Below are 19,638 nucleotides of genomic sequence, written 5' to 3' on the forward strand. Positions count from 1 at the left end.
CTGTGTCAACGAATTCTACTGAATTTTTATTTTAAAACTGTACCTGTTGTAGTTTTGTTTGCAGCTACTATGAGAGTTGTGAAAGAAAATAGTCCCTTTTGTTTCAGAAACACATCACAGTCAAAGGATAGGAATGAGACAAAGGCCAAACAAATTAGTCATAACCAAATGAGCACCATAGATGGGCAGGCATTTAAGCTTTTGAGTCAAATAGTTGTTGAATAACAAACATATATACTGTGGAAAAATAGCTGCCTTTTGAATAATGCTGTGAGAATTAGAATAAAAGAAAAAGTAAAAAGGGAAAAATATTGACACAACAAGAAAATGGAGTGGTTATTCAAGCAGGGTTTTGCTGAACACGTCTCAGAAAATGACAGTCAAAGCTGGTTAAATTCAAATTACTGAAGTCTGTAAATTTCTGAAGGTTTTACTTTTTTGGTGCGTTGAAAAATGGTTTTAGAGATGAGTAGCAATATTTTTACAAGATTTAGTAAAAAATGTTATTACTAATTGATCATTTTTGTCTTATAACTATTTTATAATGTGCATGTTTACGCTTACGTTTTGAAGATGTAACAATTTGTCAATTTGTCAACGTATTTATCTTGTTGTGGCTTTGTAATAATCCAAATTAACTGGTGAATTTATTGTATTTCTGAGCTATATGAATATCTTCAGGTTTCTGTATGTGAACTTCTTCTCAGCGTTTTGATAAGTTTATGAGTAATTCTTCTGGAACTGTATTTTTGACATATTATAATTCTACACCAGACTCAACAACAAATGGATGTTTTCAGATTGTATGATTAATGAATTAGAGTTTCAAAACTAACATAATTAACTCTTAAAATTGTTGGCAAACTTGTAATGTGTATTTTTTTATGATGTGCTGTGTTTGAGAATATAGTTAATGCTAACGTTGTCTTCTGTGTTCCTTGCTTCCTTTCCTCCAGCCTGGCTTGCCTGCTCAGAACTTCTCCATGTCGGTTACAGTTCCAGTGTCCAACCCCAACACTTTAACCTACAGTAACCCAGGGAGTTCCCTCGTATCCCCATCACTGGCAGCCAGCTCATCGTTAACAGACACGACCATGCTCTCCCCACCTCAGACCACGCTGCATCGGAACGTATCACCTGGGGCCCCGCAGAGACCACCAAGTACTGGCAATGCTGGTAGGATTTCAGTACTGTTGTGCTTTCCCCTTTTCACCCTTCTTTATGTCTTTATTAAAAAACAAAACAAAAAAAAAACAACCCACAATTTTTTTTTCCAATTTTTTTTTTTTTTTTAGGTGGAATGCTGGGGACAACTGACCTCTCAGTGCCAAATGGAGCTGGTACCAGTCCAGTTGGTAAGTGTGGTATCGTGCTTATGCTGAAAAATAGTATCGTGGTTTCAGTTTGCACTCTTATTCAGAAGCGGGTTTTTAAATTTTGATTCCTTTTGGTTAAGGAAGAGCAAAGGACATAGTTATTAAATTGCCTTGTAATCGGTGAGTTTTGTGATTTTTTTAGCAGACGTTTAACCCTCCTGCTTCTTTTACTGCAGTAATAATTTGTATTTTATTTTTTTACTGCTGTTTTTAGTCATTTACTGTTCTTGCTTTTTTTTCCCCCTACAAGTGTGATTACAGCATGCTTGAGAGTTATGTTCCCCTCCACCTCCCCTTTTTTTTCCTCTATGTAAAATTCTCTATGCTTACTAAACTAGCTGTGTTCTGAAGATCTGGGTGTTCAGTGCTGATTCTGGTGCCTATCAAAATACAGACTATGTCATTTGTATTGCTATGTATATCTTGCTAATTATTTTATAGCTGTTAGACAAAAACAGCTTGGAAAAGAAAAGCAAGGTTCAGTTTTAATTTTGGAAGATTATCAGTATTTCTTTCAAATATGAATTAGAGATGTTGCCAAATGATCAGATTCACAATAATTTTTGGTCTTCAGAAAATCATATAATAGCATTTCTTCAGGTAAATAATTCTTGTCTTGCCTAGACAAAATTTAATACTCTGATAGTGATCGGGCAGCCACTGAATCTTATCATTACAGGTATAAAAAATGAATGATAGCTCACCCACCTTCTTCATATTGCTTACATTCCTTGAGATGTCTTGGTAACTGAGAGCCAATTTTGGAAGTACTTATAGCTGCCTTCAGTAAATGTTCATGGCAAGAAATGAGAGAAGCGTCGCTTGACCTTCCAGTATTTGCCCACCAATTACTTAATATGGCACTTGAGAAAAAGTTCTTTGATGATAAACTTGGTGGATTGGATGTATAAATAAAAAAAGCTGCAACTACAGGCTGAAGGCATGAGATTCCCTCTATTTCTCCATTCTTTGGCTATACGCAGCAAATAAATATTTAAGTATGGCTTCCATTGAGTAAGCAGCATTTTACATGGAGAAACTCAGTAGGAAAAACCAATTATTTTTATAAGCTGTGGAGGTCACATGTTAATTTCTGTAATGTTTCTAGGAGCATTGGAAGTTCCACACCAATATACTAAGGAACTTCACAGTGAGGGTGACAGAGCCCTGGAACAGGCTGCCCAGGGAGGCTGTGGTGTCTCATCTTGAGATACTCAAGACCTGTCTGGACTCCTACCTGTGCAGCCTGCTGGTGGAGGCCTGCTTTGCAGGGGGGCTGGACTCGATGATCTCTAGTGGTCCCTTCCAGCCCCTACAATTCCGTGATTCTCATGTCAGGGTAAATTTATTATCAAGACACTTTAGTTGCCTTTTCCAAAATCAAGCAGTGGCTGCAGGTTTAAGACTCTTTCTGACAATAAGAAAATAAGACAGTTGTCTACAGCACTTGCTATATAGTACTAAACGAGGGAAATACCAATTTTCAGTAGCTTGGTGAACATATTTAAAGCAGTAGAAATGCTTTCCTTCTTGCATTTATTAATAGTTTATGTGAAAAGTCAAAATGCATCACTTATCTCCTGCTTTCCAGAACATCACACCCAAAATGTTACACACATACCCACTCATTTCTAGAAAGATTTTCATTTAAATAAGAGTTGTGGCTACATAAGAACAGTGGAAAATCTGGAAGAAGAACCTCTAGCAAGAAGCAGATACCTTGTTCGTACCAAAGTGCTAAATTACAGGGTCTGTAAAGTTGTTGGAGCTCCATGGTCTGCCAGAATGTGGCGTGACTTCTTTCAAATACTGCCAGGTGCACAGTAACCTTCTCAGATGCAAACAAAATTGAGAAAGCGTGCGTAAGTAGACTGAGTCTTGGCTGCTGCTTATTAAGAGTATACTTCAAGTTGATACCTGCCAAAAACAGTGGTTCTAGGTCGTTGTTATATTTACTGTAGAATTCACTTTAAACAAAATGCATTTCCTTTTTTTAGCTCTTTTTTTTTTCTTTTTTTTTCCTCCCATTTATACTTGCCAAGAGCAGAGATTTTCCTATAAATGCACTTTGTGAAAGGTCATCTTAATTTTTCAGCTCTCTACAGAGATGCCAAAGATTGAGATGTGGCACTCACAGTACCCGCATTTCCCGATATTCTCCACAAACAGTTGCACTAAATGATCTTGGAGATCTTTCCAGCCTCAGTGATTCAATGATTGAAACAAAGGGGAGAACAGCTCTGAGTCACCATTAGGAAGTTTTGAGCGCATGATTATGCTCTCTTTTAGTTGAAAGATGCTTACACGTTTATGTCTCTGGGTGAAAAACAAGTAGAGGTTATCTTAGGAAGTAGTTCATGGTAAAATCTTGCATAAAATGGCTCATTTAATTCACATGAGGAATTTTTTTTCCCCTCATATCCTATGCATCTTGATTAGAATAGATGATTTACTTTAGCAGTCAATCTGCCAACAACAGTTCTTCTGTGGAAAGTAACTTTTTCTGATGAACAAAAATATCTGTATGTTGTAGCGAAGATTGGTAGGTGGCTTTTTATGTTTAGAACAGAAAATTTTATGATCGTTTTGCATGCAGCTGTCATAACTCTGAGAAATCTGTTTTACATTTTTAGAGGGGTTTTTTTTTTTTTTTTGAAGTTAACCCACCATATGAAAACTTCAGCAGATCCTTTTCACTTCGTTGGTGTATCAATTTTGAGAGAAAAGATCCTACATTTTGAGTCTTTGCTTTTGTGCAAAGATTTTTGTTGTTAATTAGATATTTTGCAGGTGGAATTTTTGTGATGGTATTGCCAGTAGTCATCGCTAACCCTGTTCACTTTATGGTGGACATCTAATACGTTTCAATAGTCCCACGTCCCCAGGCTGTGTACAGTTTGCTGTTTGTTATCAACATTATCTTGGCTTGAACGCATGCTGCATGTCCGTATCATTCTTTTCCAAAGTCTGTCATTTCTGTTAGCCAAAGTATATTGTCGCTTGCTCTGAATATCCAAATATGGGGGAGAAATTCCTTGACCCAAATCTGAAGGGACACTTGACGGACAGATCGCCTTCATGTTTATCACAGGGATATCTACCTTACTGTGTTCCAGAAGATTTGGTGGTATTTGCCAGCAAAGTACAGTGCTATTGAATTTGTCCTATTCTTGATGACTGTAAGAATTAGAATAGCTTAAAATAAGTGCCAGTGTTAGCCCATTTCTAATTTCTTCTCCCACACCTTTCTTCTGAGGCATTAAACTAAACCATGCAAAATACTGAAGTGACCAGTTAGGATTGTGGCCTTCGTTGCCTGGGCTACATGCCTGAGAAGCCCTGATACTTTGGAACTATGGTGAGCTTCTGAAGGACTTTCCAGCAGTGGATGTTTTTGAAGGAGCTGTTGGAACTGGAGAGTCTTTATAGTGCAGGGACATGATGTCTTGTTACAAGTGTCTTTGGCAGTGAAGTAGCCCTTCGAGTCATTAATATGGTTTGTGAATCCAGTTCATCTGGGAAATTATCTTCCCTTTTACAATTTTGACATATGAAAGAGTGGGTAACATAGAGTCATCCTGAGTACTGACTTTCTCTTCTTTCCGGATCTATCTTATGTAATGGCCTCATTGATCTTCACATTCTGAGGACACAAAGTAAGTTCAGGTGTATTAAATTTCTTCAGACTAATGCTGAAGAATATAATAGCCTGAACAGCTGTGCCATGTGAGCTACTGGATCCCTACTGAGAGCTAGCCTAGATCATGTGTCATCTTTGATCATGGTGTCATGACACCGGGAAGGATTATGCAGAGGTGCAATTGACAATTTGCTTACACCTTTGAACTGGCTTGTACTTCCAGGAGAGGATCAAGACAGGGAAGTGTGAAAGGCCGTGCCAGCAAAATGGTTCACTTCTAACTCGAGGGCTTGTCTGACTGGGTGACCATTTCTGTGTGTTTGAGGATAAAACAGTCAGACTGACCTTTCACAAGTCTGTTAAGTCAAATGACTGTTATGCTGCAGTTCTTAAGCATACACCAGAAGGCTTCAATAATAAAACAGCTTCCTGTGCATACATTTCTGTTCATGTTTTGCTTACTAAATGAAAGAGCACCCGATGAGAAGCATACAACTAACTCTGAAAAAAACCCTTGCAGCAGTTTTGCTTTAAATGGATTTGGTGCTATCAGCCTCTTCCTTAAGGAATCATGTTCTTCTTCCTGTACCTAACACCCAAATTCACCAGTTTATGTGAGGACTGCTCCAAAATTAATGCTTCCTGTTTTATTGACCCACAATGTTAGAGAAAGATGCTGATAAGATGGCAAAGGAGCCGTGTGACAAAATGGCATCTGACATGGAAGAGGAATGAAGCAAAAGGATGTGATTGAATTCTTCCATGTGGAAAAAATGGCACCCATTGACATTCATCAGCACTTGCTGAACATTTGTGGAGACCGAACTGAGTGGATGCAGCAGAGAAGTGGTGGGTGGTGCCTTTCAGCAGTGACAACAGCAATGCTGGGTCACCTCCACTGGTGCAGATTTTTATGAGCATGGTATGCAGGCTCTTGTTTATTGCTGGTGGTTATGCACAGCTGCTGGTGGTGACTGTTGAAAAATGGCATTTTGTAGCTATTAGCTCTATCGTGTAGTGTTATTGCATTCGTTGTATCTGTTATTGCATCCATGGAAGTGACTGGGAGGCATTACTTTTGGAGCATATCATCTGTGCCAGATAAACAGCTTAGCACTGCTGTGCCCAAGGAAAACAGCTGTAAACCTTGAGCACATTATTACTTTATCTGCTCTACTTCCTCTTCATGTGACAGGTAGTATCTGTCAGAGGTGGTCTTTCACTGGGCAGAGTTCCTCACTTCATAACTTGTATTGGAAGTGATGCCAAGTAATGCAAAATGCAGTGGACAGAGGTTCTTGCTGTGTAATCTCAATAGTGTTGGCATAATATTTTGCCTTGCTCTGATCTTCAGGGTTACCCGGGTAAATACAAGTCAGTGTTTCACCCTTCTCTAAGGAAGAAGTTGAAGGATGCCTGAAGAACACTGAGAGCAGCCTGTTTACCCTTCCAGCTTGCAGCTTCCAAGCTCTGCTCGAGGAGGACTACTGAGAGTGGACTGCAGCCCTGCTGGTTCGCTGAAGCCATCTCCTTTGCTAGGCACAGATCCTCTTATCAGCACAGAACAAAGTTTGACGCATCCATCATCATCTAATTAGATCAGTTCACAAGAAGTGATGGGCTGAAACTGGCTTGGAAAAGCATGCTGGTAGAAGAAAGCATTTAGGTTTCTTTCAGTTGTAGCAAAATGCCCCATCAGCATGTGGTCAGTTCAGCCCCTGAATTACACGTGGGTTTTTTAAATTGAAATATCAGAGTATCATACCATAATTTCTTATTTACTAAGACATAGAAGACAATTCTGGGTGCAGTTTGCCACAGGTATAACAAATCATTAATCTCCCATCTGAATTTAAGTGTTGCGGCAGATCTGTATCAAGTCTCAGCACTGCCATAATGTCAGCTTGCCCAGGATACCACAGCACCTGGCCTCAGAAGTTCCAAACAGAACATTTTGGGCCTCTGTTCTTTATTGGTTTTGTGTAGACGTATAGAAATCAACAGATTCAGGAAGCAGAACTCTGATTTCATTAACTGTAAACTTGTGTAGTTTGGAAATGACCTAAAAGGCATCTGTCTCATTCCCACTGCTGTGTTTTCTCACGCAGTTGGATAACATTTAGATATAAAGGCAATGTGCTCGTTTGAATTTTGTTGCTGCGTTCCGAATAAACAAACATTATCTTGAAGATGACTATTTAAATTCTAAATATTCTTGAAAATTCTCTCTCATTCTTGCATTGAACTTCAGGAAAAAGGAAAATCCAATGGCCTTCCTAAGGCTCAGTCTTTTTAAACTTTATTTTTCCCTTCAGTTTTGCCTTGCTTTTATTTCCTTGGCAATATGGTGTGTCTTTTTTTGCTGCATTTTAATATCTAAAGTACTGCCATTAGAATTATAAATTCTATGTGTTTCAAAGTCTGACTGCTGACAATACTTCAATTCCACCCATAGTATTGTCTGATCTTTAAAGATATGTGGAAATAGATTAATTTCAGCTCCCTTGAAATGCCTTCCCAAAGAACTAAGGTGGAGTTACAAAATTAGGGTGGCATCAGCGGAGACTTCTGTGTAAAGCTGAAAATGGTGTGAGCTGCAGCTGTGGGCTGTTGGTTGTTTTAATTCCTCCTTAAAGCTGTCATATTCAGAAACTCAAACTGGGTGTAGCTACTGCTATCCCCATCTCATGTATAAGCACTTTTCTGGTGTTCTGTAGGTGTAGTGGTTCAGCTGTTTGCAAATGTACTTTTCAGTTTACTTCTATTTATGTGACTTCTGTCAGATTACATGATGTCACTTGCATATCTGTTTATTTGCTGCCATTTTTATTCTTGCTTAATCTGACGTTAACTCCTTGTCCATGGTTGTTTTTCAGAACTATGTGCAGCCATTTAGTTTCTCCAGAGGTGAACCACAAAAAAAGATTAATGGCATCAACCACTGTAATTTATTCCTTGAGTATTAATAAGAACACGGAGTGCTTTCCAGCCACGTGTGTTCATTGTCTCAGCTGATGCGATTTATACAGTGATATATGAGTCTTGCTCATGTAATTGAATGCTTCATCTTGGGCTGGAGGACTATAAATGAGATTAAGTTGTGTTGTGTTTCTGAAGGAAGGGGGTTCAACTGTTGAAATAGCTGGATTTTAAAACTTAGGCTTAGGAAAGAAGGCTAAGTAAGAAGTGGGCTCATGGACAATGGCCGTGCTTATTATCACAGCAGTTCAGTGAAGTGTGAATCTTAACATTTGTTTAAAATGATTTCTAGAGTTGAGAGCTCATCTTTGCATTGCTGTCTGTTTTCCAAATACGTGTCTTGAAAATGTGCTTGTAGTTGTGTTTAAAAGATCAGTTAAATAAAACTCTTACAATGGAAATAAAAGCAGTAGTCTGAATTTACGCTTGCATAGGGATGTATATTCCGCTTCTATTTTTCAGTTTGGTGTTTTTAAATTTGAAATACCTGTCTTTGGGGACGGGGTATATTGGATGTGGTAGATAAAATTCCTGCATGATACAAAATAGTGAGCTGAATTTCTGGGGGTATTACAGTCTCAGTTTGGCGCGGTGCCGAGTTGCATCATCCTGTAATGGTTATCATTTTCTGGCTCCTGACCTTATTCCAAGAAATGCTGTGCTTTTCGTTATCCCCTAACTCTGAGCTTGTAATTTAATTTTCTTTCTAGATTTTTAACAGCAAAAAAAAGTGCTTAAAGTTTCATACTAGAAATGAATATTCTGCAGTCTTCTTGCAGCCACAGCATCTGGTTCTTCAGGTTATGGGTATGAATATTTCAGTGTTTGCTAATAAGAAGGAGCAGAACCTTTAACAAAATGCTTCTCCCAGGTCAATACCCGCACTGTTGAACACTTCTGCCATTTTTTCCCATTCTTAATACGTATTTTTTCTAAGGGCTTGTTTTCTGTTTTTAAAAAGTGCTCAGCCATTTGACAGAACAAATGCTGGACTCTGCCCTGCTGCTGGAGTGAGACTGCCCAGAGGAGGCAATGGCACAGAGTTTGTTGTTTTTGACAGCACTGTTAAAAGCATGAAGGATTGGCAGAGCCTTGTAATAAGGATTGCAGGAAATGACTGTATTGGGTGTGGAAGAAAGACACTGTCCAGATTTAACACATAAGCTACCAAAACACTTGAAAACAGAGGACAGGAAATGGAGTTCTAGGCTTGACCGAAATGTGGTACAGAGCTCCATTGTTCCTAAGAGAGTTGTTGTTCTGAAGTTTGAAGTGCAATGTGGAGCACCACAGCATTGCATGCGATAGTACTGGCAGCATACTGAGCGATAGCATTCTATTTATTATTAGATTAAAGCACCAGCTTTACTTTTTTAGTACCGTAAGGTCTCTAAATGCACTGTCACTCTATAAAATGGAGGACGATGTAACAATGTGTTAGATATAGTTAGATATAAGTGTAGCTGACTTCAAATAATTTCGCTTGCATCTTTTTCCTGATCTGCTCAGTCCATTGGGGAGGTTTGCCTTGTGACCTGATGTGGTGTGGGCTTTTCATAGCTAATGTGTATTCTCATTTATAATGGATAGGTATCGATGCATCTATTTAATAAAGATGTCCCACAGTTTCAGATACCTCAGAGGTAGCACAGAACTTCTATTTTTACAGTTTCTTTGTCTGTGTGACCTACCTTTTAAAACATAGCATTGGAACTGTCCTGTACTTGTTCTTTATGCTCTTGTGCTTCATTCCTATGTCCTACCACATGAAGCAACCCATACACCTGCCACAGTAATTAGGAAATAAACCAGTTCTGTGTGGATTTGGTTTCTCTGTGTCTGTGGTTGGGCTGTTTTGCTTTTTTTTGCCTGGAGCTCCTGCAAGTCTCTTCTAACCCATGGTGAAAAGTTGCCAATTTTCTCCTACTATTGAAGTGTACACGTAGCTACATTCTGTATTGTCCAGTCTAAGCAAACTTTCCAGCCTCTTTAGCTGAAATTTATTTCTAACCTTGAAGCATCCCAATAAATTCTGTTATTGTCGTAGAACGTAGAAACTTTAACCATGAAATAAATCTTTGCTGTGGTTCTGGAGGAGGAATGCTGACACAAAAAGCTTTTTCTTGCTGCTGTCGTTGTGTCCCTTCTTTTCCTTCCTGACTTCTGAGTATCATGGTACAATTCTAAGAAAGCTGATTCCCCTGTCTCTCCAACAGTGCTTCAGGAAAGCCCCTAATTAGAAAAGCTCATCCTTACCCTATGAGCCTTGAAAAAAAGGAACATATCAGATCATCCATGTATGGTCAGGCATTTGGCACTGTAGAAAATCCACTGAGCAACAAAGTCTGTAATTTGAAATCCTCACTTGGAAGTTGTGAATGTGCTGCTTAGCGACATGTGAACAAGGATTGTGCTCGCAAACTTCAGCTCAGTGCATTCCAACCATTTTGTGTTTCCTTGAAAAATGTTTAGATGTACCTCAGTTTCCAAAAGACCTCTGTAAAACTCAACAGAACATCTTCAGTGGGAAATGCTGGCAATAGGTGGATGGTTGGACTGGATGATCTTGGAGGTCTTTTCCAACCTCACAGATTCTGTGATGCTGCCTTCATATCAGCATAAGGACTTTGTTATTCTTATCTTTGCTTTTTCCACTGCTAAACTTATGAAAGTAATAAATGAGGTTCTTCTGATAGCAGGCAGGGAAAAGATGAGGACTGCATTCGACAGTTCCCCCCGTCTATTAAGAACTGGGCTAACAGAAGATGCTCCCTCGGTAGTAGCCTGGTGAACTCACCCCTGGATTCTTGACACAGTTGTGCTCGTTATCACCTTCAATAGATGTTGTTCTTCATCCTTGCTATGAAATGCATTAGGAATTTTACTAAAGGAAGTAAAATGTGACACTGATATCTTTCTTATTTTAATTGCTTTTAGATTAACATGTATTTAATGTAACAAAATTGGATTGGGCATAGGGGCCTATTCAAATTAGAATAATAATACGAAATTCATGCCAGCATGGCACTACAGGCTATTAGAAGAGAATTTCCCACACAGTGAGCTTTGTGTAATAGACTTCCCCTGAATGGTGACTATAAGGGCCGCTTTCAGAACTGGAACATTAGTATAGACACAGTGTTATTATGAACTGTATTTATTAATGCACGCACACATGACTTTTGTAGTGTGAACTGTAGAGTTCCCTGTTGTAAAATCCTGTTCCCTAACGTTTTTCCTTTGCAGCTGAATAAGGTGTATTTGGGGAGTTACTGCTATAAATCTGGTAAAGTCATTATATGGTAGCCAAAAAAATATATTCTGATAAATATGTAGTAGTGAACATGACGTGTTCTCCTGTTGCTACAGGAAAATGATGTACTGTGCACTAAATTGTTTCAGTATTGTGTTGATTTCTTCTGATCTGAGTATAATCTCCAGGCTGTGTGCTGAGCACAGTCAGTTGCTGGAGACTGCAGTGCTGAACTCAGGGCTTATACATAGGATGGGGCTTGTCTAATTCTCCTTTACCATGCACACCAGGAGTAAAATAAATCAGTGGTTGTAAACCACATATATATCTGTGCCCAGAGCTTGGAATGAATTCTTATCATTACCAAGTATACTTACTGGACAACGTATATTACTGCAACTTGAAATTAATTTTATTGTTGAGTAGATACCGAAATCCTGCAGATCCCAAATGTACCTTTTGTTCAGTTACTCTGTACCATTCCTCTTGTGAGAAGTTTGTATTGGAAGTTATATGAAAGAAAGAGTACATAAGTTGTGCGCACACCAAGATTTTCTGTTGCTCCTTCTGTCAAGCTGTGCGTGTCTTAAGGTATGTTTGTTTTGCAGGAAATGGGTTTGTGAATTCTCGAGCTTCACCAAGTCTGCTCGGCACTGCTGGCGGTGGGAATGGCCTGGGCAAAGTCATGCCTACCAAGTCTCCACCTCCACCTGGAGGAGGAAATCTGGGAATGAACAATCGCAAACCGGACCTCCGTGTTGTCATCCCACCCTCCAGCAAGGGTATGATGCCACCACTGGTAAGTTAAAACATTTGTTCTGTAGCTTGTTTTATTTGGGGTCAAAATGACATGTTTTGCCCACACGCACAGGAAGACGCTATCTCATCTGCTTACATAGGTTACAGTAATAGAAAAGCCTTTTTTTTTTTTAAATCGTAAGATAGCAGTCTGACCTAAACGTGGTTAAGAGAGCAATCCTAGAGATTTAGATTTGGATGCTGTTTTGATGTCTCACTGACTTGACACTGAGAACTTTGATGGTTTGGAGGATGTGGGTTTTTAAGAAGGGTTATGCATTATTCTGTGTAGTATTAGCTCATTTTATTGGTAATACGAACTTTATTAACATGCCCTAAAGCAAATTTGTACCTTTATTTCATGGGTTGTAATGCTTGTGGGATATAAAACATAGCTTCAGTTGTAGTGATGGTCTGAGAAAAACTCCTATTCCGTGTGAACTGAAGTGCAACCTGTGCGGCACAGTGTGCTATGCTGGGTGTCTCATCTTCCATGGAGACATGAAAGGGTAATGAGGATCAGTCTCAGGCCCTATTTGTGTACCTTTTCAGTACTACTACGCAGCCTGGCACGTTGGTAATAATGTTTACTCAGCCTGGGTTTAGCACAGTACCAAGTACTGAGTCAGACATGACACGACCACGGCTCTGAGGGCAGAACAGGACTGTCAGGAAGAGTTGCTCTATTCCTCCTTTCATTTGGCTGACCAAATCCTTTTGGTCCTTCACTGTCACGTAGAATTCTTGAACATCAATAGGGGTGTTCTATCTTGTTCTGTGCATGGAAGGACAAACTATAACCATATAAACAACAGGAGCGCTCTCCAAATAATTTGTGTTTGTTTATAAGGTACCACAAGTGCTTACATTTGTACTGGCATTCCTGATGTATAATACAAAATTAATCCAAGTAACAAAAGTTATAGTTATGCTTGGAGCAGAGGTTCTTATATATGAGGGTTTGTTCAGGAATACTGAACTGTGGATTTTAAAGTGAAATTTGTTTATTAATAGTTAGAACTAGGTACAAACAGAGCATCGTGTTGGTGCAGTTCTAACATTAGAAGTGCACAGTGCCCACTTACTGTGCTGCTGTCAGCAGTGACACAGAATGCCGTGTACATTTTGTCCATCTTCCTGAGGAATTTGGAAGGTGTCACAGTAGAGCTGCTGGGATGGCACAGTGATCGTATGTGAGAAATATTTGGTTTCTTTACTCACTGTGTATTGCATCAGCGCAGCCAGAAGCAGCTGTGTTGCATACTCACATATGATGTCAATGTGTAGTTGGGTTCTTGTTTTCATTCATTTTTCTGCTTCAGTTTTGCCAAGATATGTTTGGAGTACGGTATTTCTTATTAAGTGGCCTGCGTTATGTGACGTACTGCCCAGCAGTATTATTCAGAGTCAGGAGGCAAATTTGCATTATTAATTGAAATGAATAACAATGTAAAGCACAAACGTGACTTTTTCTTTCGTCTTTGAAAGCAATGCTATTGTTAGTAACTGTGTTATCCCTCTTGTTTGCTGAGTACAGACGGAGGAGGATGAATTGGAGTTGGTGAGTCTGGGCTCCTGTTTGATGAGACACAGCAAGACAGCAACTTTGTACTACAGTTCTGTTTAACTGTAGTTTCATTACGTGTTTTAAATAATTCCAGTGTTCCCTTGGTAGCAGATTGAAATACGATTGTTTATCAGGCTTCAAAATGGACCAATTCAAGTTGAATTCACATCCAAAGTTGAGCACTTTCCATTTGTAAATTTTTTTTCCTGAAACGATTTCTGTTTTTCTTGGAGGGAACATTGGAAAAGAGCCTTACAGAGTAACTGTCCATGTGTGCAGCATGTTCGATGTGCTTTGTTTTATGAGACATAAACAACCACTTATCCCCTAAATTATTGCGATATTTTTAGAAGGTGGCTTCACTCCTGACGCTCTTCAGATAGTAACACGAGTGTGCCGTGTATTACTTGTTTCATGGAGATGATATCACTGCTGATGAGGTCACCTTTTTGGAGTTTAGCATTATTTCATCCTGCGTGAGATTATCAAACTGCAGGGGTGTTCCCTGTTTACGAAAAGGAATGGAGAATTGCAAAACGTATCGTTCTACCTTTTTTCCAGTGGAACGATACTTTGGTTTTGAAAGGAAACTCCTGGGATTGGTGCTTTTCTATTTTTTCCCCCCAAAGATTTCAACATTTGGCATTCAGTCTGGAAAAGAACGTAAGGCCACAATAATCCATAACTTATTTTTAGAGCAATTTGCAAATTGTTCAGCTGCACAAACAATGCAGGACGGGCTGCATCACAGCGCAGTCCTAAAGATCCACCAGGACCTGCACAGTGCGTGACTTGATCTGGTTTCCAACATGGACCTGTTGCTAACAGGAGGCTCTAATTGCATGAAAGCATGGAAAACGTAGTGACGTAGATACGTTCCTTAATATGTGCATGCTTTTGGCTGATTTTGACCTTAGCAATAGATAAACAGAAGTAGGGGGAAATGTGGTTTTGAAATCCAGTGTGATAGTTGGTAAGTTCCATTGGGCTGCCTTGCTAGCAGAGCAGCTCCTCACCATCTTCTCACCTTTGTAAGGAGTGTCTGTTTCCAGCGCAAGAGAAAGAGAGAAAGACTTTAATTCAACATAGGAGCACTTAATCAAAATAGCATTGCATAAATGTCAGAAATCGGACAAAAGCGATTGAATTAAGGCATTCTCCTGCTAGAACTGCTGCACCCCGTGTGATGTGAAACGATGCGCTCCGAGCAGGGCTGCTGTTGGGATGCTGCATGGAGAGCGGGCCCTCTAGCGGCTGTGCCGAGGGCTGCTGGGGATGGGGGGCACAGAGGAGAAGCAGCATTGCCTTCCTTGCAAGCTCTTGGCAGTCTGTAGAGCACCTGTAAGGGAATTGCTCGTACTGTGCTCCTCTGTGATGCCGATGTAGTGCCAGACAGCAGTTCTGCATCGCAGCTGTGAGCATGTATTTGGTCTGCTTGGAAACGAACATGGAACGTGGAAAGCAGAGGGGGAGCGGTAGTACAGGGTGAAGCAGAGGTATCCAGCTCTGCCCGTCCCCTTGTCCTGTGCACAGCTTAAGGAATGGGCTGACTCTCCAACAGAAACAAGTGCTGGATACATCCAGATGCATCTCGGTGCCTTTGTGCGGTGGAGTAATTCAGAAATAAGCCACCTCAGAAAACCACCTTTATTATCCACTCAAAAAAGCAAAAAATCCCATGGGGAAATCCTTTGGCCTGGATTGTTTCCCAGTGTACTCCTCTAACTTTTCCATTATGCAGTAATCCCAACTTTATGGGCTGCCGTCCAAGAAAGCTTTGCAAAAAGGTCAATTCCTGACAGACAAAAATCTGCTCTAATAACTTATCTTAAGGCCAGATAAACTCAATGTAGCGGAGATTTTCAGAAGTCCCTGAGTAATTTAGAAGGATAAATTGCACAGAAAATCAGTGGGGCTCACTTGGTGGTTTTAGGGCTTTGAAACCTGGGAAGTGGAACTGGAAACTGGGGGCTGTTGGGCTCGGGGCCCTCCTGCAGTGCTGGGGCTGGGCACAGCATGGCAGTCAATGGAAGGCTGTGCTACACTGTGTTTAATATGGTAGTTGCAGTGTACTTGTCTAATGCTGGGAAGTGAAACACTACCAAAGAGACAAAAATCCCACTATTTCTGCAGCAGATACATTTTAGGGATACAGGAGGGATTGCCTTAAAAATGTATGAAGCGGTGTGAACTCCAGCTCCCTTAATGGGAAATGCTTCTTTGAGAATGTGGAAATACGGAGAGCAAGGAAAGGGAAAGGAGGTGTTATGTCAGTAAAATGAAGCATCTCTTGCTTAAAAAGAAACCCCGCAGCACTGCATCCACTGAGAGCTGTATGTCTGTGACAGAGCACTGTGCTGTCTGCTGGCACTCAGCACAATATTTAATGTAAGGTTTTCTAAACAGCAAATTCTGTTGAAGAGCTTAATGTGAGTGATATGTTTGCTACAGATGTTCACTCCAGTATATGGCAAAGAAAGACTGCTCACACCTACAGCGAGAACAGATAATGTGAGACTGTGGAGTTGGGCTGTTTTTCCTGTCAGAAAGCACAGTTGTTCTGCATTAACTCAAATGTCATTTGCTCTGAAACGTATCTGCACTATAACAGATGCTTCACCGGTTCCTCAGGAGCCATGGGAACAGCAGGACTGTGTCCTGGCCAAGGTCTTATCAGCAGGACTGTGCACCATCACTGTGCTCCTGTCAGGCAGGTGTAGTCAGCGCAGGGTCAGAGCTGGCGGCTGAGATGTGACAGTCAGATCAACAGCTGGAAGGTGGGCTCTGTTCCCTAATGGAGCTGCACCTCGCCATCTGTGTTAGATCCTCTTTAAATTAAAAATAAGGCTTGTAGCCCTTCAGTCACTTAAGAACTTCTGAGAATTGTTGTATGTATCCCTAAGAAATTGCATTAAGTTCTTGTCCTTCATGAGATGAACACTGTTGAGATGTGCACGCTCAGGACCAGTGAGTTTTACCTTTTTCATTTCTGTTTGCCGAGATCATTTTTGGTTGAATCTTGAAATGTTGAGGCTCATTTAGAAAATCCATCCTGACTAAAGCTATGTGCTGCTAATTGAAATACAAAGCTAAGTGACACGTTTTATTTGAGCGCTGTTTGTCTGTTAGCACGTAAGTTCCCGTTGCTCTGACTGCTCTCACAAGGCGTGCTGTTATTTTCCATCGTTTATAGAACACCCAAAGGATAAGCAGTTCTCAGTCCACGCAGCCCCTCGCTACCCCCGTGGTGTCTGTGACAACTCCCAGCTTGCCGCCGCAGGGACTCGTGTACTCGGCCATGCCCACTGCCTACAACACTGGTAAGCATTGTGTGCGCCGCGATTCCTCGGATGCACCAGGTTTTGTGATTCATAAGCCCAGGAAAATTTGCATTTCTGTGACACTTGGCTTTATTTTGCTGCTCAATTGAAATGAAGGCTTTTATTCATCCAAAAATGAGCTTTCTGAATGTAAAACGTGTAAATGTTGGGACTTACAGGCGGAAGAAGCTTTCAGTCAAGTTGTGCACAGCTGAATGCAGGCAGGAACACAATGGAAGCATTGCCTTGTCGCTGTGGTGTTCTCGCTGTCCATCTGAGAGGTGACAACCTCCCACTGACTCAGTGCTGGTACTGAGCCTTGCACTCTGCTGAGTTCCCGTGGCACCAGGGAGCTGGATTCAGGGAGGGCCTCCAGTTCACCAAAAGCAGGAGGGGCCCTTCCTCTTTGGCTGTGATCTCCAGAGCGAGGCGGGGACGTGGTGGTCTGAGTTACGTTTGTTGTAGCTTAAAAGCAAGCAGGAAAGCAAAGGAAATAGTTGCCCAGTGTGATGTTCTGTTCAGGTGAAATCTAGTTAGGACATTCCAATGTAAATGCTATAATATCTGTTAGAACAGGAATTTCTGACCTGGGCAGCACTGTGTTGGCAGTAGTAACATTGAAATCTTACTTGGTAGGCTTTCAGTTATTTATTATATACACCAAGCAGAATTCAAGTCCAGTTGTATTTAATACTCTGCCAGTAAGTCTATAGATGTGTTTCTTTGGTGACATTGTTTTATGCAAGAAAACTTCTGTAAGATTTCTGGTGGTGTGTGAATGCTCCTTGTGGGCTGAGATTTGAGGCAGCCTGTAGTGCGTGCTGAGCTCTGAACCCATAGAACAGACAAGGCAGTGAATGATGCATTACAAATTAAGCCATTTTTTAGAACATGGCAGTGTTCCTTTTGAGAGGACACATGTGCCGTTGTTTCAGGGCTGTCTCATGTCCTGTGGGCAGCGGAAGCTCAGGCTGAGCTGCTGGTACCTGAGCTCGTCCCTTCTGTCTTTCCTTCTTTGTGCCTCCTGTCAGGAGGTTCTGCTGGGCAGAAAAGCCCAAGAGGGCAGAGCAGGAAGCAAAGCACGGCTTTGTGCAAAGGTCAGGGCAAATCCAAAGCAACTTTATTTCGTGTATGTAGGAAGTAGCAAGAACTTGAATTAAACAAAGGCTTTTTGTGTTTGTTTTCTGCAAGGATGGGCACCATCAGGAGTCTGTTCTGAAAGAGGGAGCAGAACCAGTGCCATCCACGCAGAACCATTTTCCTGACAAAAAGGCTTTAAAGGTCTTCAGGATGTTCTGTTAGTTCCTACCTGTAGCCATCTGTCAGCTCAACAACTGGGTCTGTTTTGGTCTCATCTACCCTACCTACAACTGTACCAGTGTGCCCATTAGCTGCTATTAGTGCTCTATCTGCATTGGTTTGCCTTAGAGGCACTGCTGTGCACCCACTGCATGCAGGGCTTTGTTTTGCATGGGGACTTTGAGATTGTCTCTATTAGACAGAGCCTTGCAGGGGTCTTAAAAAAAAGAAATTTGACTTTGAGCCAAAATAGTTGCCTGGTTTATGCCCACATGTTGCTGATTGTCATGGCTCCAGGAGCTCTGTGGTTTGAGTCCATGTCCTCATCATTGAAGGGCTGGATTATATTTGTCATGCAAATCTCAGATTACTGCAGGGTACAAAATACCAGCTGAGAAGAAACAAAAAGGCAGCATGATTAGCATAGTGTGCTGGGCTGCAGCTGGGATTGCTGGTGTCCTCATGGAGATCCATGCAGTGCTTCTTCTGCATCTCTGAGCAGCGCGGCTGCTGGCCTCCCTCTGTGGGGCAATGAGAGGGAAACTCTGACATGTTGCACAAAGAACAAGTCAGTGTGTGGGCAGGGGGAGACTGAGAGAGATCGACTGTGATGGATTTGGCATTTTAGGCCAATGCTGGGACAGGAACCCGGCAGTCCTGATGGAGTGGAATGTGTGGTTACCCTGCAGGTGATGTACGTCTGGCTCCCAGCTTTTTGTCTTACCCTCTTGATGCCAGAAATTATTTTAAAGAAGCGATGTTACGTGATAACTGAAAGCAGACAAGTATTTGCAGCTTTGGTTTTGAACCTGAAAGAAAAGCAGAGTGTGGTGATGGTAAAATGAAAATAACTCCCTGTGTGCAAATGAGAAGTGAGAACTGTCTGAGCATTACAGCCTGACATTGACTGGTGATCAGGAACGTGTTGGTTTTCCTATTATTCATTTAAGTAAGTTGTATTTCTGAGTAATGCCTTTATTATTTCATTCGGTACAGAGATGCTGCAGTGCCTTTGCTCACAGCACCCCTTTGGGCCGCCTGCCTTTAGGTGCTCTGAGCAGAAAGCCTTTATGTTTGTCTATGTCTGTATGACATATGCTCGTATGTGTTTATATATGTAAGTATACATAAATAAATCTGTTAATATACTTCTTTGTTCTTTCCTCAGATTACTCCTTGACTAGTGCAGACCTGTCTGCCTTGCAGGGATTTAACTCCCCAGGAATGCTGTCTTTAGGGCAGGTATCTGCCTGGCAGCAGCACCATCTTGGTCCAGCAACCCTCAGCTCCCTCGTGTAAGTAGATCTGTAGTAGTTTAGTACTGCATGGTGGGGAGCTTCAAGGTGAATAATCTGCACTGGGAAATACATAACACAAAACCATTTTGCTTTTTTTTCTGCTGCCAG

General features: G+C 41.0%; 1 protein-coding gene across 16 annotated transcripts in view; it reads left to right on the plus strand.

The window, feature by feature from the left end:
• The window catches only part of MEF2A (myocyte enhancer factor 2A), an 87,714-nt gene that overhangs the window by 63,785 nt on the left and 4,291 nt on the right, over nt 1-19,638 (plus strand). For 11 of the 16 annotated variants that reach the window (XM_032446816.1, XM_032446817.1, XM_032446814.1 and 8 more), the window contains 6 exons: nt 957-1,176; nt 1,296-1,355; nt 11,857-12,047; nt 13,584-13,607; nt 16,807-16,933; nt 19,401-19,527. In XM_032446816.1, the coding sequence (XP_032302707.1) occupies nt 957-1,176; nt 1,296-1,355; nt 11,857-12,047; nt 13,584-13,607; nt 16,807-16,933; nt 19,401-19,527 (749 nt within the window). The remainder of the gene's footprint in view (nt 1-956; nt 1,177-1,295; nt 1,356-11,856; nt 12,048-13,583; nt 13,608-16,806; nt 16,934-19,400; nt 19,528-19,638) is intronic. The other 5 variants (XM_032446820.1, XM_015873167.2, XM_032446823.1 and 2 more) reach the window with 1 other exon arrangement.

This window comes from Coturnix japonica, chromosome 10 (genome assembly GCF_001577835.2).
Source record: "Coturnix japonica isolate 7356 chromosome 10, Coturnix japonica 2.1, whole genome shotgun sequence".
NCBI classification, from domain to species: Eukaryota; Metazoa; Chordata; class Aves; order Galliformes; family Phasianidae; genus Coturnix; species Coturnix japonica.